Source organism: Heterodontus francisci, chromosome 1, assembly GCF_036365525.1.
Source record: "Heterodontus francisci isolate sHetFra1 chromosome 1, sHetFra1.hap1, whole genome shotgun sequence".
Lineage (NCBI taxonomy): Eukaryota > Metazoa > Chordata > Chondrichthyes > Heterodontiformes > Heterodontidae > Heterodontus > Heterodontus francisci.
In genome coordinates this window covers 265,543,317-265,570,392 of record NC_090371.1, presented here as the reverse complement: position 1 = coordinate 265,570,392, position 27,076 = coordinate 265,543,317, and the positions used below count along the sequence as shown (strand labels likewise).

The following is a 27,076-nucleotide window of genomic DNA, read 5'->3' as shown; positions in this document are numbered from 1 at the left end:
GCATTGTTAAAGAATGAAGATCTTCACTTAGCACTTCTAAGTTATTAATCAACAGAACTTCAGAATGGTTTAGCCCCCATGTGAATTGTTAATGGAAGAAGGTTGAAGACAACTTCTTAAACTCCCGAGAACACTCGAGCCACAACTAAGTACAGAAGACTTGGGAAAAAATGAGGAAGAGAGAGGATGGAGAGCAGTTGAATCAATCAGAAAATTTTGACAGATGTCATAGAGCCAGAAACTTATCAGACAGCTAACCTGGGAAATCAGTTTAGGTTAGAGACCAACATCGGAATGGAGAAGTGATAGAACAATCACCATATCCACAATCATACATTGTCCACAGTGGCGCAGTGGTTAGCACCGCAGCCTCACAGCTCCAGCGACCCGGGTTCAATTCTGGGTACTGCCTGTGTGGAGTTTGCAAGTTCTCCCTGTGTCTGCGTGGGTTTCCTCCGGGTGCTCCGGTTTCCTCCCACATCCAAAAGACTTGCAGGTGATAGGTAAGTTGGCCATTGTAAATTGCCCCTAGTGTAGGGAGGTGATAGGGAATATGGGATTACTGTAGGGTTAGTATAAATGGGCGGTTGTTGGTCGGCACGGACTCGGTGGGCTGAAGGGCCTGTTTCAGTGCTGTATCTCTAAATAAAAAAAAAAGGAGTATTCTAGCCAGGATCTTCCCAGCAGTAGAAAGGAGGGTGATCCTTAGTTGTTGGAGCAGTCTGATTTTTCTCCTTTGTTTTTGTAAAAGGTGATGATAATGGCATCACAAAGATCCCGTGGAATCCTGCCTTGTTTCCAGCAGGCCGTGAAAAACTCACGGAGCTTGGTGTATAGGGCAGGGCTAACATGCTATGTTATATGCCGCCATGCTATAGGAGGACTTATCACTTTCATAATCTAGGCTGCAAACTCTGATGCCATGGCGTTTTTAATGACTGAATCTACTGCACCACGTGTTTTAATCCTCAACTTTGCTTCTCATGTTACTTGGCTCCAATCACCACCCAGATCCTTGCGTCAGCATCGTCTTTAGCTACTTCTGCATTCCACTTCCTCCTACATGTGATGATTTTCAGTAATCAAATTGCCCATGCAACATTTATACTTCACCACCGACACAACTGGGGGGTAAGCTTCACCAATGTAATATGGAGAGCCACATAAGCAAGGAATGTTAGAATTCCCAGTCACTTACTCTGGTAAATCCCAGAGCAACATCTTGGTAAACCTGCCAGATATTTTAAGACTATTATCCCAGAAGACATTTCTTTTAGGAAACCTGGATAACCTTGACTATTGCTGGTCTTCCTGATGCTGCTAAACCCGGGTAGAGTTTCTGCTTTGGACGCACAAATTTGTGCCCAAACGTGTGTCTGCCTGCACCTCCCCTAGCAGAGGTTCCACTGGAAATCATTTGCATGTTGCCAAACACAAAGTCTGCTATGAGGCAGTGCAATCAGGCAGCACTTTGCAACGTAATTTTTAAGAAAGGCTTTTTAAAATTTCTTTAAGAATTTAGGAATAGTAACTTGGCAAAGTCTGTTTAGTATAGCTGAAAATTAGTTTATTATATAAAAATGTAAGCATTTTTAATCAGTCAATGCACCACCTGTGAGCACTCCATTTTAAATGACTGAAAATGACCAAAAAAACTATTTTCTTGTTAGATTGGGGTACAGTATTCAGTTCCTTAGTAAATTTTTAAAATATACCCATTAGTGTTTGTGTGCTCCAAAGGTCCAATTTAATTTTTAAAGCTTTCTCAAAGGCCTGCAAACAAGTGCAATTGGCGGAAACTCCCATGGTGTTTAATTCTCCATGGAGGGAGTGGGTTGGCTAGTTTCATAGGCGGGTCGTCTTCTCGCGCAATGTTTTTAAAACTAGTGCAAATGATTGTGAAACTCAATTTGTGCCAAATACAATTTCAGCTTAAAATTCCACAATTTCAGGCGAATTATGCTGAAAAAGCCAATGCAATCGAGGTAACTCCAGGCTGCTGTTCAAATTACATATTTGTGCCATCACTAAGATCATCTGTTTCCACCTCCAACATCACCCCACTTCACCCCTGTCTCAGCTCATCTGCTGCTGAAACCCTCATTCATGCCTTCGTTATCTCTAGACTTGACTATTTCAATGCACTGCTGGCTTGTCTCCCACATTCTATTCCCTGTAAACTTGAGGTCATCCAAAGCTCTGCTGCCCGTGTCTTAACTCGCACCAAGTCCTGTTCACCTATCATCCCTATGCTTGCTGACCTACATTGCCTCCCAGTCAAACAACATCTTGATATTAAAATTCTCATCCTTGCTTTCAAATCCCTCCATGGTCTCGTCCCTCCCTATCTCTCTAATCTCCTACAGTCCCATATTGAAGATATCTGCACTCCTCGAATTCTGCCCTCTTGTGCATCCTTGATTTTAATCGCTCCACCATTGGTGGCCATGCCTTCAGTTGCTCAGGCCCAAGCTCTGAAATACCCTCCCTACAGCCCTCTGCCTCTCCACCTTGCTTTCCTCCTCCATGACACTCCTTAAAAGCTTTTTGTCATCTGACCTAATATCTCTCTTTGTGGCTTGGTATCATGCTCTTTATGTGAAAGGCACTATATAAATAAGTGTTAAATTGTTTGAATAGGGAAGGCAGGATAATCATGCATGCACATGGATAGTGACAACATCTTGATCCACTTGATATTAAAGCCTGGCTCGGGTATAAAATTAAAACCTGATCCAGGCGTGACCCAAATACAGCCAACCAGAGTCTGAGCCCTTTCATTTTTTTTTCGGCCTGACCCGACCCAAATCTCCTTCATCTGTTCCAGCAGTAGGCTATTCCTTCAGCTGGAGTTGTGAGGAATCATGGGTAAGTGTGATCACGTGACTTCCCAGAAGCAGTGTCCAGCCCGACCCAAGCCCGAATGCTGGACTCAGAATTTCGACCCGACCGAACACGACACATAGTCGGGTAGCCAGGCTTTATTTCATATCCCCAAATATGTCCATTGTTTTACAGTGGCATTTATGTCTATCAAGATTCTGAACAGTCTCTTGGCTACTGAATTTGTTTGTCTAAAATAAAGTCTTATACCAGGTTTTTTGCTTCTCTGTGCTTTCTTGTGGTTTAAGCTTCATTTTCCCATCCATTCACCTTCAGCTAGTTGCAGTCATAGCGTTATAGAGTCATACAGCACAGAAACAGGCCCTTCGGCCCATCGTGTCTATACCGGCCATCAAACACCGAATTATTCTAGTCCAATTTTCCAGCACTTGGCCCATAGCCTCGTATTCTATGGCGTTTCAAGCGCTCATCTAAATACTTATTAAATGTTGTAAGGGCTCCTGCCTCTACCACCCCTTCAGGCAGTGTATTCCAGATTCCAACCACCCTCTGGGTGAAATTTTTTTTCCTCAAATCCCCTCTAAACCTCCTGCCCCTTACCTTAAATCTATGCCCCCTGGTTATTGACCCCTCCGCTAAGGGCAAAAGTCTCTTCCTATCAATGGCCCTCATAATTTTGTATACCTCAATCATGTCCCCCCTCATCCTTCTCTGCTCTAAGGAAAACAGCCCTAGCCTTTTCAGTCTCTCTTCATAGCTGAAATGCTCCAGTCCAGGCAACATCCTGGTGAATCTCCTCTGCACCCTCTCCAGTGCAATCACATCCTTCCTATGGTGTGGTGCCCTGAACTGTACACAGTACTCCAGCTGTGGCCTAACTAACATTTTATAGAGCTCCATCATAATCTGCCTGCTCTTATATTCTATGCCTCGGCTAATGAAACCAAGTACCCCAGATGCCTTCCTAACCACCTTAGCTATTTTGCTTCTGCCTTCAGTGATCTATGGACAAGTACACCAAGGTCCCTCTATCAGAACTCTGATGAAAGGTCACTGACCTGAAACGTTAACTCTGCTTCTGTCTGCACAGATGCTGCCAGATCTGCTGAGTATTTCCAGCACTTTTGGTTTTTATTTCAGATTTCCAGCATCTGCAGTATTTTGCTTTTATTGAAATAATTAAACCTGATTAGATTAGATTAGAGATACAGCACTGAAACAGGCCCTTCGGTCCACCGAGTCTGTGCCGAACATCAACCACCCATTTAGACTAATCCTACACTAATCCCATATTCCCACCAAACATCCCCACCTGTCCCTATATTTCCCTACCACCTACCTATACTAGTGACAATTTATAATGGCCAATTTACCTATCAACCTGCAAGTCTTTTGGCTTGTGGGAGGAAACCGGAGCACCCGGAGAAAACCCACGCAGACACAGGGAGAACTTGCAAACTCCACACAGGCAGTACCCGGAATCGAACCCGGGTCCCTGGAGCTGTGAGGCTGCGGTGCTAACCACTGCGCCACTGTGCCCTGGTTTCAGAACAAGTAATTTAAGGGTATTATGGGTTAAGATAAGGCAAAGAAGCTGGATGTTGGGATCAGTTAGAGATCACTGAGTCAGAGTGAGGCTGTCAATGCTGAGCTTTACATATAAGGGAGCCAGATTTGAGTGGCTACATTTAATATCAGATATAAATATAAGAAAGATGGCCAAATAAAGATGCAGAGTAGGTGATATAGCAAAGATTATTGATTGTTGACAAGTTAAGCTATCCCAGGTAACTGAGGGAAGCGAGAGAGGAAATAGCTGGGGCCTTAACAGATATCTTTGCAGCATCCTTAAACACGGGTGAGGTCCCGGAGGACTGGAGAATTGCTAATGTTGTCCCCTTGTTTAAGAAGGGTAGCAGGGATAATCCAGGTAATTATAGACCGGTGAGCCTGACGTCAGTGGTAGGGAAGCTGCTGGAGAAGATACTGAGGGATAGGATCTATTCCCATTTGGAAGAAAATGGGCTTATCAGTGATAGGCAACACGGTTTTGTGCAGGGAAGATCATGTCTTACCAACTTAATAGAATTCTTTGAGGAAGTGACAAAGTTGATTGATGAGGGAAGGGCTGTAGATGTCACATACATGGACTTCAGTAAGGCGTTTGATAAGGTTCCCCATGGTAGGTTGATGGAGAAAGTGAAGTCGCATGGGGTCCAGGGTGTACTAGCTAGATGGATAAAGAACTGGCTGGGCAACAGGAGACAGAGAGTAGCAGTGGAAGGGAGTTTCTCAAAATGGAGACGTGTGACCAGTGGTGTTCCACAGGGATCCGTGCTGGGACCACTGTTTGTGATCTACATAAATGATTTGGAGGAAAGTATAGGTGGTCTGATTAGCAAGTTTGCAGACGACACTAAGATTGGTGGAGTAGCAGATAGTGAAGGGGACTGTCAGAGAAATCCAGCAGAATATATATAGACTGGAGAGTTGGGCAGAGAAATGGCAGATGGAGTTCAATCCGGGCAAATGCGAGGTGATGCATTTTGGAAGATCCAATTCAAGAGTGAACTATACAGTAAATGGAAAAGTCCTGGGGAAAATTGATGTACAGAGAGATTTGGGTGTTCAGGTCCATTGTTCCCTGAAGGTGGCAACGCAGGTCAATAGAGTGGTCAAGAAGGCAGACGGCATGCTTTCCTTCATCGGACGGGGTATTGAGTACAAGAGTTGGTAGGTCATGTTACAGTTGTATAGGACTTTGGTTCGGCCACATTTGGAATACTGCGTGCAGTTCTGGTCGCCACATTACCAATAGGATGTAGATGCTTTGGAGAGGGTGCAGAGGAGGTTCACCAGGATGTTGCCTGGTATGGAGGGCGCTAGCTATGAAGAGAGGTTGAGTAGATTAGGATTATTTTCATTAGAAAGACGGAGGTTGAGGGGGGACCTGATTGAGGTGTACAAAATCATGAGAGGTATAGATAGGGTGGATAGCAAGAAGCTTTTTCCCCAGAGTGAGGGATTCAATTACTAGGGGTCACGAGTTCAAAGTGAGAGGGGAAAAGTTTAGGGGGGATATGCGTGGAAAGTTCTTTACGCAGAGGGTGGTGGGTGCCTGGAACGCGTTGCCAGCGGAGGTGGTAGACGCGGGCACGATAGCGTCTTTTAAGATGTATCTAAACAGATGCATGAATGGGCAGAAAGCAAAGAGATACAGACCCTTAGAAAATAGACGACAGGTTTAGATAGAGGATCTGGATCGGCGCAGGCTTGGAGGGCCGAAGGGCCTGTACCTGTGCTGTAATTTTCTTTGTTCTTAAGTGATGAGTCTGAGGAGGAGAATAAACGTTGCAACAGGGGACTAAAGCTAGATTGACCAAGAACATCTTTTTCGGGATCTTGTATATTCTTGTGTTGCTGTTTAGTTTAGAGATACAGCACTGAAACAGGCCCTTCGGCCCACCGAGTCTGTGCCGACCATCAACCACCCATTTATACTAATCCTACACTAATCCCATATTCCTACCGCATCCCACCTGTCCCTATATTTCCCTACCACCTACCTATGCTAGGGGCAATTTATAATGGCCAATTTACCTACCAACCTGCAAGTCTTCTGGCTGTGGGAGGAAACCGGAGCACCCGGAGAAAACCCACGCAGACACAGGGAGAACTTGCAAACTCCACACAGGCAGTACCCAGAATTGAACCCGGGTCGCTGGAGCTGTGAGGCTGCGGTGCTAACCACTGCGCCACTGTGCCGCCCATGCTGTTCGATATTTTGATGATGTTTCGCACAAAAAAGCCCTGCCAATTTTCCCCTTTATATTTCAACATTAACAACTTACATTTATATAGTGCATTTATAATAAAACTACCCAAGGTACTCTACAGTAACATCAAACAAAATTTAACGCTGAGCCGCATGAGATGATGTTGGGACAGGTGACCAAAAACTTGGTCAAAATTTTAAGCAGTGTCTTAAAGGAGGATAGAGAGAGGAAGAGGTTTTGATAGGAAATTCCAGAGCTTAGGGCCTAGGCAGCTGAAGGCACAGATGTCAGTGGTGCAGCAATAAAAATTGGGGGTGCACAAGAGGCCAGAATTGGAAAAACACCGAGATCGAAGTGTTGTATGACAGGAGGAATTTACAAAGATGAGGGTCGAGGAATGGAGGGATTTGAAAAAAGAAAGAATTTTAAAATCAAGTTGTTGCCAGACCAGGAGCCGATGTAGGTCAGCAAGCACAAGGATTATGAGTGAATGGGACCTGTTGCGAATTAGGACATGGGCTGCAGAGTTTTGGGTCAGCTCAAATTTATGAAGCATCAAGGTGGAAGGCTGGTCAAGATCTCGTCTTGAGCTTTTGCATCCTTGTCACTGATTCATCAAGTGAAAATTAATTTTTATTATTTACTCAAACCCTTTAATAATTTTGAATATTTAAGTCAGATTGCCTTTATACTTCTCTGCTCTCGTGAGTCCAACTTGACTTTGTCTCTTGTAACTTATGTTCTCTTCTCTAACCATCTGATACATGTTGCAACTTTTCCATGGCTCTGAAATATTTTGCCATAGGAGTCCCAAACTGTACTTGGTATTCCAGTTTTGTCTTAAACAATATCTTGTACAATATTCCTGCAGGGCAATGGGGATTGAATGAGGGAGTGAGACTGACTGAAAAGCTCCATGGAGAGCCGCATGGACTCAATCGGCTGAATGGCCTCCTGTGCCATAAATGACTGTGCCTCTATGATTCTAAATTTCTTACTCTTGTATTAAATAACATAACTGTAAAATCCAGAATTCCACTTTGCCATTTCTATTACTTAAAAAGATTTGTGTATGTGGTAAGTGTAGCTTGATGAGATCCCAGTAACTTGGGACTAGTGATTGACAAAGCTCTCCCATGCATTTTGCCTTGTCACATTTGGGTCTGTTGTAGTCTTACTGATTGATGATTGGTAGTATTTACTTGAAGTAATATTTGGTTTCTGGCTGATAAACTTTAACTTTAGTTAGGAATCTTGGAATGCAAGTAAATTATTTATTTTGTACAGGAATATGAAGAAAGATCTAAGAGACCCCAGAAGTCCCCCTCTCCTAATCAGAGTGTGAGGAAAAACCTTGACTTCGAGCCTCTCTCAACAACAGCACTTATCCTTGAAGACAGGCCAGCGTAAGTCCCAAGTAACTAATTACTTATTCCCTAACCTTTTTTTCTCATTTTTAGACTTCAATAGCAAGAAGATGAGACACCCTAAATACTTTGTAGTCTGCTGTGACATGCGATGTATAAGATAAAACTAGATAGTTCAAATCAGATTGAGTTTGTATTTTCAGACTAAATTGCTGAATTGCATTGTTTTATGTTTACATTTGCATAATACCAAACTATGTTTAATGTATGTGAAGACCCAAAAAGTGAAATGTAGGATTAATCTGTCAGTTTTTTCTCTGCCTCTTTTTTTTTTGAAAAGAAGGGGATGGTAAGTTATTAAAGTTACATTTTTCAGGTGTGCTAGATAGAATATTGGAGACAGATAAATACAAACATGTCAAATCTCTAACTTACTATAGTTTATCTATTGATTATTGAGAATGATCGTAATAACCCAAAACTTGTAAAATGTAATTACCAGCGTGTGGGTGCTGGGTTGCACAAAAGTGGGTCTGGCTGTGACGCCCCATGGTTACATTGTCTGAATCTAACCTAACATATGAAAGATAACCAAATTGTTTGAGACTGAATGATTTTCTATGAAACAGTACCCCATGAGGAGTCAATGCCATCATTTGAAGTGGTGAGAAGAAATACATTTAATAACCACGGCAAACTAATTCTATATCATGATATTTTAGATAGCTCAGTGGGTAAATCACTACTCAGTGTGATGCAAAGCCATGCAGACCATAGAGCAATGGCAGTTTGCTGTCTGGTGTGTGCAGAGTTAGCTAACCTTTGATGGGTGACTGTTGGAACACCACAATTAGCTTTAAAATCTTTGATTTAGGTGAGGTGCGATAGACATCAACCAGGGTTGCTCCTCATCATCTAGTGTTCCCTTGCTTTTTTTTTTGTGTACACACTGGCTGAGATTAAGATTGAGTTTGGCTGTGATGCCATAATGGCCAAATAATCTGCTGACACTCTTTATGCCCTCATGTAAAAGATGCCATGTTGTGGTAACAGTGGTGCTTCTGCCCTCGATGACAACATACCCCAGTGAGAAATGCCTTTGGGAAGAAGTGGGATGGGAGGTAGACATGGTGAAAATGTAGCTTTTAAATCATTTGTTTCTTGCATCCAGCCTTGTTAGGGCAAAGTTAACACTTCAGCAAAACTCTTCTGTCAGCATTGTTTTGAGTCATTTGGATAGGAAGCTATTGAATGCTCTTCATGAAGGATGCTGGAGAAAGTATTTGCAGCACAAATGTTTATTAGAACTGAGAAACATGTACCACCTGTTCCTCTCTTCCAACCCCTTCCCTGTACAATAAAAACTCAGTTTAAATTAAGGTATAAGATCTTAGATTTCTTTTTCTAGTTGTTAAATAAACTGTGCAGAGCTATGGGATAATAATCCAAAGCTTATAGTGTCATAGTTATACAGCACAGAAACAGGCCCTTCGGCCCATCATGTCCGTGCCGGCCATCAAGCACCTAACTATTCTAATCCCATTTTCCAGCACTTGGCCCGTAGCCTTGTATGTTATGGCGTTTCAGGTGCTCATCTAAATACTTCTTAAATGTGTGATAGTTCCTGCCTCTGCCACCCCTTCAGACAGCGAGTTCCAGATTCCAACCACCCTCTGGGTGAAATATTTTTTCCTCAAAGCTCCTGCCCCTTACCTTAAATCTGTGCCCCTGGTTATTGACACCTCCACTCAGGGAACAAGTCTTATCCTATCTAACCTATCAGTGCCCCTCATAATTTTGTATACCTCAATCATGTCTCCCCTCAGCCTTCTCTGCTCTAAGGAAAACAACCCTAACCTTTTCAGTCTCTCTTCATAGCTGAAATGCTCCAGCCCAGGCAACATCCTGGTGAATCTCCTCTGCACCCTCTCCAGTGCAATCACTCCTTCCTATAGTGTGGTGACCAGAACTGTACACAGTACTCCAGCTTTGGCCTAACTAGTGTTTTTTACAGCTCCATCATAACCTCCCTGCTCTTATATTCTATGCCTCAGCTAATAAAGGCAAGTATCCCATATGCCTTTCTAACCACCTTATCTACCTGTGCTGCTGCCTTCAGTGATCTATGGACAAGTACACCAAGGTCCCTCTGACCTTCTGTACTTCCTAGGGTCCTACCATCCATTGTATATTCCCTTGCCTTGTTAGTCCTCCCAAAATGCATCACCTCACACTTCTCAGGATTAAATTCCATTTGCCACTGCTCCGCCCATCTTACCAGCCCATCTATGTCGTCCTGTAATCTAAGGCTTTCCTCCTCACTATTTACGATACCGCCAGTTTTCGTGTCATCTGCGAACTTACTTATCTTTTGTTAAATTACTTGTGCAGAAACAAATCCCGAGAGGACCAAATGAAAATGACTGAGATAAGACACTTGAATGATTGCCTGTTGACTTTACAGTAGTGCTATAGCTGGAAGGGCTTCAACTTAATTCTACAAAGACTTCAATTCACTTTGGGAAGGATGTGGCAGTTTGGTGGGTGGGAAAATGAGTTGCGGAGTTACTATTGGGAAGAAACTTACTGGTGATTTGTTGGGACCTGTGGAAGAAGAGTTGATCTCTGAATAAGTGGGTTGAATCCCCACTCCAAAAGTTGAATGTATAATGTAGGTTGATATTTTAATATACTACTGAGGGAGTGCTGCAGTGTCAACTACTCACCACCTCTCCCTTCACTACTCTGCAGTGTTAGGCTAATTTTGAATGAGAAGTTAAAATGAAGCCCCTTTCACCTGCTTTGGAGGCTTTTAAATATCCCATGATACTGTTGGAAGAAGAGGGGACTAACCATCAAATTGGCCATTATCTCATTGCCGTTCATGAGTCTTGTGAACAAAGTTTTCCTGCATAAGTACTGCACTTAAAATATGTCGTTAGCTGTAAAATACTTTGTAACATTCCAATGAGATGAAATGGGCTGTTCCAATCTTTCTTCATTACTTCCTTAGGGTAGAGTAGTGAAGGGAGAGGTGGTGAGTAGTTGAGGGGTTCGAGCAAGTAAGGAGATAGTCAGCATTTGCTTTTTCCTTCCTTGGTTTCCTCCACTCCTACGTCTGTGGGAACCTCTTGTGCTTGATATGTTTTATTGGGTGTTGGTAGCACACAACTATCTTGCACTACTTTCACACTGAAGTGTTTCATTAATTATTTGAGCATTCCTCCTGCATCTGTCAATTGCTGAATTAGTTGTACCTTTGCTGGAGATGTATATCTTGGACCCAAAATCCTTCATTGTGTGTATTTTCTATTTTGAGCTGTTGCAATAGTTAGTAAGTTAACAAGCACTGAATAACTACTACTGTTTCTCCTTAGGAATCTCCCTGCAAAACCTGCAGAAGAAGCTCAAAAACACAGACAACAGTACGAGGAGATGGTAGCTCAAGTCAAAAAACGAGGTTAAATGCTAGTTTTCTTAATTTGTTGTATTGATATATTTTTTGTAGCAGGTTTCAGAAAACTATCTTTATGCTAAGTTTTTGAGTAGGTGATGTGCAGCAGTGCTTTGAATTCAGGTTCTTTACAAAATTGGTCTTTTCCCACTCATGCCTTTGCACTTCAACATTAGGCTTGTCATGCAATAAATCTCTCCTTTTGAAGGTACACCAGGATTTGGTCTGTTTTTTTAAAAAAAATCAATGGGCTAATTTTAACCTGAACTGCCTGGTGGGAATCTTCCAGGATCAGATCCATTTTACACCCTGCTCCATTTTACTTTCCATTCAGGTGGGTGCAAAATGGGCATCTGATCTGATCCTGTCAGTTTTCAGCTAGATGGGTTAAGTTATTACTTCTAAGATCTTACACTGCATGCTCATTTTCTGCAGTTAAAGATGTACTCCTACCTGGCAATGTTTATGAATGAAAAATAGATGAAGGTTTTGGGCATCTTGTTGATCAGTAGTTTGTGCAGATGATTCATATTGCTGGGATGGTATTTTTTTCTGCTGAATTGTTTCCAACTGAAGGCTCGAATTTGAGGTTTTTTTTTAATAGAATCCCACTGTTGAGGTGTTTGTATAGAAAGCTGTCCTCAAATTGCAGAATTCTATATTGAGCTTTTGTTCCGTGCAGAGCAAAAAGATGCTCAGAGGCGAAGGAAGCTGCTGGAAGACAGGTGTAAACTGGAAGAAACCATTGGTAATGCTGTGGTTACCTGGAACAATGAAATCCTACCCAACTGGGAGGCAATGTGAGTGAGCAAGAAAGAAAACATTTTTACATTGTAATAAGACAATTTGTGTGAACACTTCTACATGCTTACCACTGTTGCATTGGACTAATATACATACTAGCTGTAGAATTTTCTTCGAATTATTGATTATTTTGTAATCCTTATGACAGGAGGTTATTAAAACTCTGAAATTTCTCCCAACCTTATAACACGTACTTAAATCTCTAACTAGTTGGATTCCCTAGGTGGCTTAACTGTGATTTTAGCAGAACATAAATCACAGAGTATTCATTTTTTCCCTGAGTTTTTCTCCCCTCCCGTGCTGAAAGAACTAACCTGCCAGGGCAGTATTTCGCAGCTACGCTTGACCATTCTGCCTGTGAGCCGACAAAATGTGTGGTGTTTGGCTATTTGGGCAAGGGGGAGAGCATCAATGTGAGTCACATCCACATGGCTACACAGTGCACTTTTCAGAAAGGACCCCTTTAAGAAACTGTGCGTTCAGATGACCTTTTCCTAGTTTTGCCATATGTAAGGCCTAAGTCAATGTTCTCATTCTTTTTGTTATTTAGATTTGATAAGGAGCCATTTGGTAGAAGATTAAATGAGGGAAAATAGTGGAAGACTTGTAACTATAGGAGACCATCATCTGAATTCCAACCTGCAGATGTATAGCTTCCTCTCACCCAACCCTTTCCTTCCTCCTAATTTGGCCTTTTATCTCACTGTAGATCTCTCGCTGTTTTTGCTATTATTGGTCTCAATGCTGCCTCATCTGGTCAGAGCTGAGAGTGCAGTTCCAATGGAAACTTTGTACAACATAGTGGGAAATAATCATGCAAAATGCAAATTTCCATAAAAGAAAAGACAGATTTCTCTGAATACGATGGTTTGTCTGTTGGAATTGGAATTCTTTCAGCGAATGTTTGCCATCGGTAATCTGAACCGCTTAATACTAGCATTTCTTTTGGCTAAGTGACATTACGAGCATATGAATTAGGCACAGGAGTAGGCCACTCGGCCCTTCAAGTCTACTCCACCATTCAATAAGTTCATGGCTGAACTGATTACTCCACATTTCTACCTGCCCCCGATAACCTTCCACCCCCTTGCTTATCAAGAATCTATCTACCTCTGCCTTTAAAAATATTCAAAAGACTCTGCTTCCACTGCCTTTTGAGGAAGAGAATTCCAAAGAGTCACGACGATCAGAGAAAAAATTTCTCCTCATCGCTGTCTTAAATGGGCAACCCCTTATTTTTAAACAGTGACCCCTAGTTCTAGATTCTCCCACATGGGGAATCATCCTTTCCACATCCACCCTGTCAAAACCCCTCAGGATCTTGTATGTTTCAATCAAGTCGCCTATTCAAAATTCCAACGGATACAAGCCTAACCTGTCCAATCTTTCTTCGTAATACAGCCTACCCATTCCAGGTATTGGTCTAGTAAACCTTCTCTGTACTGCCTTCAATGCGTTTACATCCATCCTTAAATAAGGAGACCTGTACTTTACACAGTACTCCAGATGTGGTCTCACCAATGCCCTGTATAGCTGAAGCATAACCTCCCTACTTTTGTATTCAATTCCCCTTGCGATAAATGATAACATTCTATTAGCTTTCCTAATTACTTGTTGTACCCGCATACTTTGCGATTCATGCACTAGGACACCCAGATCCCTCTGCATCTCAGAGCTCTACAATCTCTCACCATTTAGATAATAGGCTTCTTTGTTATTCATCCTGCAAAGTGGATAATTGCCCACTTTCCCACATTATACTTCATTTGCCAGGTCTTTGCCCATTCACTTAACCTATCTATATCTCTTTGTAGCCCCTTATGTCCTTTTCACAACTTACTTTCCTACCTATCTTTGTGTCATCAGCAGATTTAGCAACCATAGCGTTGATCCCTTCATCTAAGTTATTTATATAAATTGTAAAAAGTTGAGGCCCCAGCACTGATCCCTGTGGCACACCATTTATTACATCTTGCCAACCAGAAAATGACCCAATGACACTCTGATTCCTGTTTGCTAGCCAATCTTCTATCCATGCCAATACGTTAGCCTCTACACCATGAACTTTTATTTTCTGCAATAACCTTTGATGTGGCACCTTATCAAATGCCTTATGGAAATCTAAGTACAATACATCCTCTGGTTCCCTTTTATCCACAGCACATGTAACTCCCTGAAAGAACTCCAATAAATTGGTTAAACATGATTTCTCTTTCACAAAACCATCCTGACTCTGCCTGATTACCTTGAATTTTTTCAAATGCCCAGCTATAACGTCTTTAATAGCTTCCAACTTTTCCCCCAAGACAAATGTTAAGCTAACTGACTTGTAGTTTCCTGATTTCTGTCTCCCTCCCTTTTTGAATAAAGGGGTTACATTCGCTATTTTCTAATTTAATGGAACCTTCCCTGAATCTAGGGAATTTTGGAAAATTAAAACTAACGCATCAACTGTCTCACTAGTCACTTCTTTTAAGACCCTAGGATGATGTCCATCAGGACCCAGGGACTTGTCAGCCCGCAGCTCCAACAATTTGTTCAGTCCCACTTCCCTGGTGATTCCCTATGTTGATTTTGATTTATTACAAATTCAACTTTATCATAGAGAACTTTTGAAAAAAATGACTTTGTATTTTCAATGTATATATCTTTATTAGCCATAGTTGAAAGAGCTTTTTTTTTTAAATTAAAAATAAACCCTGAAGGTGTCATTCTCGTAAAGTTCGTGATCTTTGGTGGCAAGGGATTCCTCCAAGCGTAAGAGGGAAAGTGTGGAGCTTGGCGATGGGCAATGACTTAAACATTACTCATGGTGAGTGTTGCACAGCTAACCAGCTATAATTGTATTGATAAGTTAAAAATGTGCCTGCATTGATTCTTAAAGAAGGATGTTAGCGAGTCTGCTTTGACTTCTGAGAAGCCAGAAATTGGTTTTGCTATGGTTTAATATGGCTGATGAGAAGACAAGTTGTAGAGGAGGTATTAGGATGCTGGATGGCGAGAGGAAGGAGATGATGTATCTGATCTGTTGGGCTAATTATAGTAAAATCCAAGAGAGCTGCTGGTCTATTTTTCATCTCTTCATACCCTTCCTGTGCACGCATGTTCTATAGAAATTCATTTTCTTCTTTGTGGTAAGCCTACCATTTTCCTATTTACATTTCCAGGTTATCCGTCTCAATCACTGGATTATATTTCTGTCTGATGGCTTAGGTTAAAAGTTGAAATCGACTACTCAGAAATATTACAATGCCACAATGGGGCTAGATTAAAACCATAGAAGGCACATACAACTAACCAGTTATGATGCAGTTCTCGTATTTTTGCGATAACTATATCATTTTTATCCTATTAATTATGTTATGTTTCTCATTCTTCCCTACCCCGTTATAAAATTTCTGTTACCAGGCTTATGCACTGGTTTCACGGAATATCGAAACATAAAAAGCTTATAGGGCAGAAGGAGGCATTTTGGCCCATCATGCCTGTGCCGGCTGGAAAAGGGCTATCCCGCCTAATCCCACTTTCCAGCTCTTGTCTGTCGCCCTATAGGTTATGGAACCTGGAAGTGCATATTGATATATTTTTTAAATGTGATGAGAGTTTCTGCCTTTATCACCCTTTCAGGCTCTGCGTTCCAGACCCAGACCTTTCACTATGGGTGATAAAAGCTTCTCCTTAACTCTCGTGTAATCCCTTTGCCAATTACTTTAAATCTATGCCCCTAATTATTGACCTGTCAGCTAATGGAAATAGATTCTTTCTATTCACTCTATCTAGGCCCCTCAAATTTATACACCTCAATTAAGTCTCCCCTCAGCCTCCTCAGTTCCAAAGAAAACAACCTCAACCTATGCAATCTTTTATCATAGCTAAAGCTCATGGCAACATCCTCATAAATCTTCTCTGGATCCTCTCTAGTGGGATCACATCCTATCCGCAATGCGGTGACCAGAACTGTATGAAATATTCTATCTGTGGCCGAAGTGGCGGTTTATGAAGTTCTAGCATAACATCCCTGCTGTTATATTTTATGTCTTGTTTAATAAAGGGAACTATCCTCTATACAGCCTTAACTACCTTATCTACCTGTTCTCTATCTTCAGGAATCTGTGGACATGCACTCCAAAATCCCTCTGTTCCTCTACACTTGTCACTATCCTACCATTTATTATGTATTCCATTGCCTCGATGCCCTCCCAAAATGCATTATCTTGCACTTCTCTGGCTTCAATTCCATTTGCCACTTTTCTGTTCACCTGGCCAGTCCATTGATATCTTCCTGCAGTTTACAGCTTTCTTCACTATCAGCCCCACAGCCAATTTTTGTATCATTTGCTAACTTTTTAATCATGCCCCCTATGTTTTAAGTCTATGTTATTGATACACAACACAAAAAACAAGGGACATAGTACTGATCCCTGCAGAGCCCCACTGGAAACAGCCTTCGAGTCACAAAAAAACCTATATTCCTATTGACCCTTTGCTTCCTGCCATTGAGCCAATTTTGGATCCACTTTCTGCTTTTACTTTTCTGCCCAGTCTGCCACGTGGAACCTTGTCAAAACCTTGCTAAAATCCATGTGGACAGCATCAAATGTACTGCCCTCATCAATCCTCCTCGTTACCTCAAGATATTTAAGTGATTCAAATATGGCCTTCGCTTAACATGCTGACTGCTCTTGATTAATCCATTCCTTTCTAAATGATGATTTATACTGTACCTCAGAATTTTTTTCAATAATTTGCCCACCACCAAGGTTGGGCTACGTGGCATGTAATTGCTTGGTCTATCCCTTCCTCCTTTTTTAAACAACAGTAATGTTTGCAGTCCTCTGGCACCACGTCTATAGCCACACAGGATTGGAAAATGATGATCAGAGCCTCCGGTATTTTTTTTCCCTTGTCTTCATTTCTTCTCTTAGCCTGGGATCCATTTCATTCAGGCCAGGCGGTTTATCTACTTTCAAAGATATTAAACCCCCTTAATATTTCCCCCTCACTATGTTTATCTCATCCAACGCTTCACGCTCATCCTTAACTACAGTGTTTGCATCGTCCCCCTCTTTTGTGAAGGCAGACGCAAAGTATTTATTAAGAACCATGCCCACATCTTTTGCATCCACACACAGGTTCCTTTTTTGAACTCTAATAAGTCCTACTCTTTCCTTAGTTGTCGCCTTGTTTTTTATTTTCAAAAAATATCTGCGTTTTCCTGGATTTTACTTGCTGATATTTTTTCATGCGCTCTTTGCTTTCATAATTACCTTTTTAATTTCCCTACTGTGCTTTCTATTCTACTCTAGGCTTTATGCAGTATTAAACTCAGTATCTGACATAGGTTCCTTTTCTGCTTTATCCTACCCTGTATGTTCTTAGACATCCAGGGGGCTCTAGATTTGATAGTCCCACCTTTTTCTTTGTGGGAACTTATTTGTTCTGAACACTATTTCTCCTCTTTGGATGCCTCCCACTGCTCTGACACTTTATACCTTCAAGCCGCTGTTTCTAATCCACTTTTGTCAAATCACGTCAGCTTAGTAAAATAATTTCTTCAACTTAAAACTTTTGCGTTTGGTCTATCTTTGTCCTTATCCATAACTACCCTAAATCTAACTGAATAACGATCTCTGCTGCCAAAATGCTTTCCCATTGGTATCCCTTCCATCTGCCCAGTTTCATTCCCTAAAACTAAATCCATCACTGTCTCTTCTCTTGTTGGGCTTGTTACATACTGGCTAAAAACAAGTTCTCCTGAATTTAGCACCCTCCCTATACTTTTTACACCTGTGAAATTACATTGTTCAAACTACAGTTTCAATCGGATTTGCAGATGTCTAAATTTATGGTGTTTAGATTACAATTATTTAATATCTTTGTGATAGAGAAAAGCATTGACATGGATTTAACACAGTTTTTTGGGGGATATGTACATCCTGCTCAGGCCAGAATGGTTTCTCCTCATTCAGAACTTTCAGTACTCACAACATAAGTTTGTTTTTTTTCTATTCCGTTGAGAGCCATTCTTTGTGGCAGCAAGCTTCTCTGAGAGACATAGTTATGAGTTTGGTTCTAAAGCATATTGTGATAAGTTTTTTTTTAACAGTTCCTGAAACTGGCATGCTATTTTCATCTATGGCATAAAACCCTGCTTCACTTAAAACAGTATTTCAATTTAAATTGAATTACTTTTAATTGACTTTCTTCAGAAGTATTATAAATTCACTTTTCAAATAATTTTTGTCTTTCAGAACTGTATGATATTTGCTTAACTCGAGCTAAAGACAAATGTAGATCTCTCAGTACAGCACACTGTGATGCAGACAATGAAGGTATTTGTTTTGAGTGTTCAGGGTGCTCCTGGAGGGATTTGAATAGATGATGTATGTAGTTTTGCATCTGTTACTATTACAAGTATTGTATTTCTATAAGCAGTTAATATTAACATCTATTAAAGATCTGCCTGTGCAGATTCATTGCCAATATTAATAAGGAAGGGTTGACTCTTAGGTTTGTTTGGAGGTCTTCATAATGAATGGTGTGGGGAGGGGGAGCAAGGGATGAAAGAGGAAAGGGAATAGATTTAAATGATTAGTTAGACCATTAACATGCAAACTGCAACATACAACTAGTGCTTCATGATACATCTGAAGCTCAGAATCTTAACTTAATGTCACTTAACTATATTAAATTGAGGTTTCTTTTATACAATTTCTCACCATAACATCTTCCTGGTATGAGAGCAAGATGGTCAGAGCTGTTAACTGATTTCCCCTATGCCTGACTTCATTGTGGGATTCCAACGAACAGCCTGCGTAATAACTACTGTAATTCTCCCATAAGTGGCAGGATGACCCAAGCAACTGAATTTATGGCCTGCTGGTTTGATTGGATTAGATATCCAACCACCTTCATTGCATGGACAGTATTTTAAATCTGACCCTATTTTTAATGTCTACTGGAAATGCACCTATTCAATCCCTTAATGGTCAGCAAAAAGAAATCAGATTAATTATTGTAAAATTGAAATACTTTTTTCTAATAGGGAAATATAGTAGAAAATGGTATTTGCTACTCATAGCGGGTACTATAGTCAGTGAATGAATTGTCAAAAAATAAGCCCTTTCTGGTATTGTAGAACGTAGATATTTGCTCATTGAGGCTTCTCATTTTTGCAGTATTACAAATGAAACTACTTAGCACTGTGTTATGTGGTACAGAATAATTGTGTATGTTGCTACTTTCCAGATCTAGGAGTATCTGTAGCAGATAGGGAAGCCAGTCTGGAGCTCATAAAGTTGGATATTTCTCGCACCTTTCCTAACCTTTGTATATTCCAGCAGGTCAGTGTTTTCAACCTTTTGATCTGTGAAGCTGTGAGGTGTATTTTGTGCACAATTCGCTAACTGGAAAGTACGCACACGTGCCTATATTTCAGTATAAAAGTGCTGCATGTCCATGTAGTAGATTGATTCTGGAAGTATCTGTACCTAATCACTACAGTGTCTAAACTATTTTCCAGTTATAAAAATACTGAAAATTGAGCTAATTTTTAATCTTGAACATTTAATATGAGAACATATCTCAATCTTTTAGCCCCTTTCCACCTAGTGATTTCTAAAGATGACATAGGGATTGATATAAAAATATCCCCAATTTGCTATCAACATAATTCCCTAAATATGTCTTTGTAAAATGAAAACCAGTTCTCTATTATCACAGAATTATACAAATGTAAAAATACATTTAACATGTAGGTTATTATTGTTCAACTTGCATATAAATATATTTAATCTTCCAGATAGGCAAGTTTTCCAATTCTACTGTGATAAACTGAGAAGCTTTTTACAATTTCTACAACATTGTCCAGTTCTTTGCAAGATGAATGAACATTGATTGCCATTATTGATATAAGAACCACTTTCTGATGCATGTGTGCAGTATTGTGCTATTTTTAAGCAGGCTCCATTTCTAAAATGGCATACTCTAGAAACTTTTCATACTGCATTCTACTTCAAGTTAGTCCTGTTACAGCAGAATTCAATTACAATTATATTTTTAGTGCCACTTTCTCTGAGCATCAAGTGTCTTGAAATATCTCTTTCAGTTACACTGGAATAAAGCTGGTATCTACTTATTTTTACAGGGAGGTCCTTATTATGATGTACTACACAGCATTCTAGGTGCATACACCTGTTACAGACCTGATGTAGGATATGTAAGTCTCTTGCACATCTGTAAAGCAGTCATGCTTCTAGCTCTCAACTGCTGTCTCCTCCTTCAACATGTTCCTTAAAACCTACCTCTTCGACCAAGCTTTTGGTCACCTGTCTTGCTATTTCCTTCTGTGACTTGGTTTGTTTGATAACACTCCTGTGAAGTGCATTGGGATATTTATGCGAACAGCACTATATTAATGAAAGTTGTTTTAAACTTAAATGAGCTATGGTGGTTAACAGGTTTCTTTTTGTGGTTTTAAGTCTATAATGAGTTTAGAAATATCCACGCTGCCTCTGCAAAATTACTGGCACAGTTAAATTCCTGGTTTAATCCAAGGCAATCTAGGACAAGGGAAGTTGAGCAGAGAGCCAGTCAATCAATATATTTGCTTCATACATCCTTGTGACATTGTCAGAGCGCTGAGTGCAGGTTGTCTTATTGCTCACACTATTTGGGAAGGATCATGGAAAATGGTGGAGAAGCTAGCACCTAGGAAAACGTGGAGAGATGAGAGAGACATAATGTTGCAGATTTTAAAAAGCTGAAAATACTGAAAATCTATAATATAACCAATAATGCTGAAAATTCACAGAAGGCTTGTCGACAAGACAATGATAAATTAATGTTTTGTGTTTGGATTCTTTGTCAGAAGTGACAAGAGGCCCACACTTGAAATCATCTTTTCTCTTTACAGGTGCTACAGGAATGCACCTTTTTCTTGTGTCCCAAATTGGCACTTTGTGGTGTTTATAATTTTTGTGCCCTTATTGGATTCAGGTCATCAATATGAGTATGAGGGATTAAACCTGGTCATTTCACGTATACTGACCAATGGGTCAGTGGTGTGCTCGTATACTACAAATCTTTCAGCTTCTCTTTACATATATAGGTTTATAGGAGTGACATATATATGATTTGCCTCTGCACTGTTGGCTCTCCCTACTTTTCAGAGAGGGAATTGGAGTGTCCATTGCATGTATCCTGCTTCATCTCATTGTATGCATTTGGCATTCTGATTGTGAATTAACTAGTCTGAGCATCAAACTTGTACCAGTTTGTAGAGCAATTTCATTGCTACACTTCACATGCATTGGTTTCTGGACCATAATGCTAACTCCAGCTTGTTATATTGGAGTTGGTCCATTATAGTCCATTATTAGCTACTTAGATGGTCGCACCAAAGACTGAATAGTTGGTTCAAAAGTGTGGTTTAACTGCTCTGTATTAGGATCTTTGTGTTGCTTCTGCTCTAAGTTTCAAAGTAAAAATCAATGTAACAAGGACTTTGCGTCATTTTCTGTTGCCCAGCAATGGGTTGAACAAAAATTGTCTCAGTACTGTACTGCACAATCGCCTATTAGTTTGAAGTTAAAATATAGTATTTTCTTTCAAAAAATAAATATTTGGGCTATGTTACCACTAAAGTACAAGGTTCTAGTAAAGACCTCTGCATCTAGAGAGCGACATCAGAAATTATTTTGTACAGGAGACATTGAGGTGTTCAGCTGGAGTGAGAGGTGTGAGGGTGCAATTAGTAACTTAGTATTTAATTGAAGAAAGTATGCAATTTTTGGGAGGGGTGATGAAATATTTCGATATGACTTGAGTGTGTCATAAATGCTTTAAGACATTAATATCAGTTGCATCTGAAAGATATAGAGTCATAGAATCGTACAGCATTGAAACCGGCCCTTTTGCCCACCGCGTCCATGCCGACCATAATGCCTATCTATACTAATCCCACCTGCCTGCATTAATTTCATATCTCTCTATGCCTTGCTCATTCAAGTACCTGTCCAGATGCCTCTTAAATGTTGCTACTGTTCCTGCCTCCACCACCTCCTCAGGCAGCTCATTCCAGATACCCACTATTCTTTGTGTGAAAAATTTATCCCTTTGATCCCCTTTAAACCTCCTCCCTCTCACCTTAAATTTATGTCCTCGAGTTTTAGTCACCCCTACCATGAGAAACAGACTCTGGCTATCTACCCTATCTATACCCCTCATAATTTTATATACCTCTATCATGTCCCCTCTCAGCCTCCTTCGCTCCAGGGAAAACAGACTCAGCCTATCCAATCTCTGTTTATAACTCAAGCCCTCCAAACCAGGCAACATCCTTGTGAATCTTTTCTGCACCCTCTCTAGCTTAATCACATCTTTCCTGTAGTGCGGTGACCAGAACCGCACACAGTACTCCAAATGCGGCCTAACCAACATTATGTACAACTGGAACATGACGTTCCAACTCTTGTACTCAATGCTTTGGCCGATGAAGGCAAGCATGCCATACGTCGTCTTCACCACCCTGTCCACCTGTGTTGCCACTTTCAGGGAACTATGTACTTGCACCCCAAGGTGTCTCTTTTCAACAACACTCCCCAGGGCCCTGCCATTCGCTGTATATGTCCTGCCCTGGTATAACTTCCCAAAATGCATCACTTCACACTTGTCTGCGTTAAATTCCATTTGCCAATCCCTTGCCCACTTTCCCAGTTGATCTATATCCTGTCGTAACCTGAGAACACCAATTTTGGTGTCATCTGCAAACTTACTAATCATGCCCCCTACATTCACATCCAAGTCATTAATATATATGACAAACAACAGAGGGCCCAGCACCGATCCCTGCGGCACATCACTGGTCACCGGCCTCCAATCTGAAAAACAACCCTCCACTACCACCCTCTGCCTCCTATCACCAAGCCAATTTTGTATCCAATTTGCTAGCTCACCCTGGATCCCATGTGTTCGAACCTTCTGGACCAGCCTACCATGCAAGACCTTGTCAAAGGCCTTGCTAAAGTTCATGTAGACAACGTCCATCGCCCTGCCCTCATCAATCCTCTTGGTCACCTCCTCGAAAAACTCAATCAAATTCGTGAGACATGATTTCCCACGCACAAAGCCATGCTGACTATCCCTAATCAGACCATGCCTTTCCAAATGCATATAAATCCTGTCTGTCAGAATCCCTTCCAATAACTTTCCCACCAATGATGTAAGGCTCACCGGCCTGTAGTTCCCTGGCTCATCCCTGCTGCCCTTCTTAAATAAAGGCACAACATTAGCTATCCTTCAGTCTTCTGGTACCTCACCCGTGGCTAACGATGATACAAAAATCTCTGCCAGGGTCCCAGCAATCTCCTCCCTTGCTTCCCATAGCATCCTAGGATACATCTGGTCAGGCCCTGGGGATTTATCCACTTTAATGCGCTTCAAAACCTCCAACACCTCCTCCTTTGTAATGTTGACATGCTCCAGGGTATTGCTGTTCCGTCCCTTGAACTCACTAGCTTCCATGACCACCTCCATGGTAAATGCTGACGAGAAATATTCATTTAAGACCTCGCCCATTTCCCGTGGCTCCACACATAGCTTGCCACACTGATCCTTAAGGGGACCTACTCTCTCCCTAGCTACCCTTTTACTCTTAATATACTTACAGAATCTTTTAGGATTCTCCTTTATCTTATCTGCCAGGGAAATCTCATGGCCCCTTTTCACCCTCCTAATTTCCTTCTTAAGTGTAGTCCTACATCCCCTATACTCCTCGAGGGACTCGCTTGATCCCAGCTGCCTATACCTGATATATACCTCCTTTGTCCTGACCAGACCCTCAATATCCCTCGTCAACCAAGGTTCCCTATATACCAAATCAAAATAAAGTATAATCTGCTTACTGCTAATGTTAAGTAGCAATTTACAATATATTTGACATTAAAGAAAAAACAATACTATCTATTCTTTCTTTTGGGCCTCCTTATCTCGAGAGACAATGGATACGCGCCTGGAGGTGGTCAGTGGAGGTGGCCAACATCTCCAGCTTGTACACACTACTGAGTCAGCGGCGCTTGAGATGGCTTGGCCATGTGAGCCGCATGGAAGATGGCAGGATCCCCAAAGACACATTGTACAGCGAGCTCGCCACTGGTATCAGACCCACCGGCCGTCCATGTCTCCGCTTTAAAGACGTCTGCAAATGCGACATGAAATCCTGTGACATTGATCACAAGTCGTGGGAGTCAGTTGCCAGCGTTCGCCAGAGCTGGCGGGCAGCCATAAAGACAGGGCTAAAATGTGGCGAGTCGAAGAGATTAGTAGTTGGCAGGAAAAAAGACAGAGGCGCAAGGGGAGAGCCAACTGTGCAACAGCCCCGACAAACAAATTTTTCTGCAGCACCTGTGGAAGAGTCTGTCACTCTAGAATTAGCCTTTATAGCCACTCCAGGCGCTGCTTCACAAACCACTGATACTATCTATACCAATCATTAAATAATACATAACAAATCTATAAGGTTACTTGGGTCAATTAAAGGCAATGATTCAATCTCAAGATCATGATAAAATATTTGAACTTTTTTCTCTTGTTCTGTGATCAATCCTCCGATTAAGTTAACGTCTTATAATTCTTTTCTGGATTCAAGTTATTCAGTCTACTAAGTTATAGCCACCAAATGTTCACTATGAATTTTCTCTCTCAAAAGGTGCAGGGAATGTCATTCATTGCTGCTGTGCTGATTCTGAACCTGGATACTGCAGATGCCTTCATTGCCTTTGCTAACTTATTGAACAAACCATGTCAAATGGCATTTTTCCGTGTGGATCATGGCCTTGTGAGTATTTCAGTGCCTTAGTCCTGTCATTGTGAACGTTCCTTGCCATAGATCAGTTATCTGAGGAATGATGTAAAGCTTATACAATTTGAAGTTGTGTAATTAAATGGCAGAACTAGAATTTGAATGATATTCTGTCCCAAGTGAGTTTTACCCATTTTCAGCTAGACTTTTTTTTTTAAAAGTACAGAGCAAATTATCAGGATTTTGTCACAGTGAAGGTTTGCCTGCAATGCAGACCAGTATTAATGATAGGTCATGGGTATGGTATGCTTTCAGGTTGCTTTTATTTCTGCAATTTTGTAATAGTTTGTGACATAGTGGTGAAAATAATTGATTGGTAACGAATGTTTTAGTAGTAAAGCTTAATATAGAAATGATGAAATTGCATAGAGAAAATTTAATATCTTCAAAAAATTAACAGATAGTTTGCTTTAAAAAGTTGATTTAACCAAGTAGCTTATTAAAACATCCCAAGTTATTTACAGCAAAGTCCCTGCTTATTTTATTGAATTGCTGCATTAAGACTTTGTGCCAAGTTCCCTACTGAGATGATCAATAGGTTAGTGCACCTCTGCAGCCAAACTCTGGGAGGTGCAAAAGAACAGACCTCAATGCATGTGTATTGGGTGGGTTCAGGGAGAGTCAGGAGAATGGAGATTATCTCACTGTACACAACTTAGTTTCAGTTAAGATGTGCAACCAACTCTAGGACAGGAAACTGTTTTTCCTCCCAAACCGATGAGTGTTCAGGCCAGTTCTGGCAGTGACCCAAATTCAGTTACTTTCGCATGCTTTGGAGATTGGGCCAGAGAGCCGCCTTGTATATAAGGCTCTTCTATTCACTGGATGAACTCAGGGTAATTGTAGTAATTTCTTTTAAGCTGAAAAATATGTACGTACTTATGCATTTTTCATACAAATCTTGATAGAATTTTGATATGTAAAGTGCAGACTGGTATTTGTAAACCAGTCTTCATTTACTGAATTAACATGAATGCCGTATCTCTTCGCTGACTTTGCATAATGCAATCGCCACAACTTAAAATGTTCATGTTTAAATCGGGCAGCCATTTAAATTAGCCAAAAAAGCAATAACGTTTATCCATTTACATTAAAGTCAATTTCAAAGTTGCTGCTAATAGCATGCTAAGTTTATTTTTGGGGGAAAAACAGCTGTGCTTACTCACTAGTTCGTGCCTCTTGGGGAGGGTAGAAGATAGGGTGAAAAGATAGCTTATTTTAGTCTGATGGCTGCAAAACTAGGGTCTGGGCCCTTAATGGTAAAGTGCTTGTTTTGCCAGACTAAAAACACCAGCATGGATGGACCAGTTGTGCCAAATGGCTTAAATAAACCCTTATAGATGAAAGCTAAAAGTATTCAGAAAACCTAAGTTCATTAAATACCATCAGATACTTTTGACAAAATGGCTAGAAGGTCTGCAATTTGTTATACTGGTAATTGCATGTGACAGACAAATTGCATTCATACCAACATGCCTGATCTAAGCTGTATAGTGTTTTTATGTGAAGAATTATATTGCAAATTTTATTTCAAACAGCTTAAATACTTCTAGGGAAAGGAACTAATTGGTGATCTGAAATTGTGACTTTAACTTGTGGGAGGCTAAGCATGCTTTTTACTGAACATTGCTTATTTTAATATGTCTAAGGATGTTTTTTGTTTCAATTACTTAATGCTTGCTATTTTTCCCCCATATAGATGTTGAAATATTTTGCAGCCTTTGAGGTATTCTTTGAGGAAAACCTACCAAGGTTATTTGCACATTTCAAGAGGAACAACCTTACCCCAGATATTTATTTAATTGACTGGTAAGCAGTGTTTTCCTAACTGTCTGAAACTTGTAATGCTATATAATTGTCTCTTCTGGTCTCAACTGTAGACAAACACTCCAAAGGCTGGCAGAGTGGGTGGTAACTACTAATGTTTAAACTGTTTTTAGATGTGCTCTTTCATATTTTGAGCTTTTTTTTA

At 40.8% G+C, this 27,076-nt stretch overlaps 1 protein-coding gene across 3 annotated transcripts in view; it reads left to right on the top strand.

The window, feature by feature from the left end:
* The window catches only part of tbc1d14 (TBC1 domain family, member 14), a 120,872-nt gene that overhangs the window by 78,895 nt on the left and 14,901 nt on the right, over positions 1–27,076 (top strand). For all 3 annotated transcript variants that reach the window (XM_068044055.1, XM_068044045.1, XM_068044065.1), the window contains 9 exons: positions 7,908–8,026; positions 11,365–11,447; positions 12,124–12,241; positions 14,951–15,057; positions 18,497–18,577; positions 19,494–19,588; positions 20,392–20,463; positions 24,952–25,080; positions 26,804–26,913. In XM_068044055.1, the coding sequence (XP_067900156.1) occupies positions 7,908–8,026; positions 11,365–11,447; positions 12,124–12,241; positions 14,951–15,057; positions 18,497–18,577; positions 19,494–19,588; positions 20,392–20,463; positions 24,952–25,080; positions 26,804–26,913 (914 nt within the window). The remainder of the gene's footprint in view (positions 1–7,907; positions 8,027–11,364; positions 11,448–12,123; positions 12,242–14,950; positions 15,058–18,496; positions 18,578–19,493; positions 19,589–20,391; positions 20,464–24,951; positions 25,081–26,803; positions 26,914–27,076) is intronic.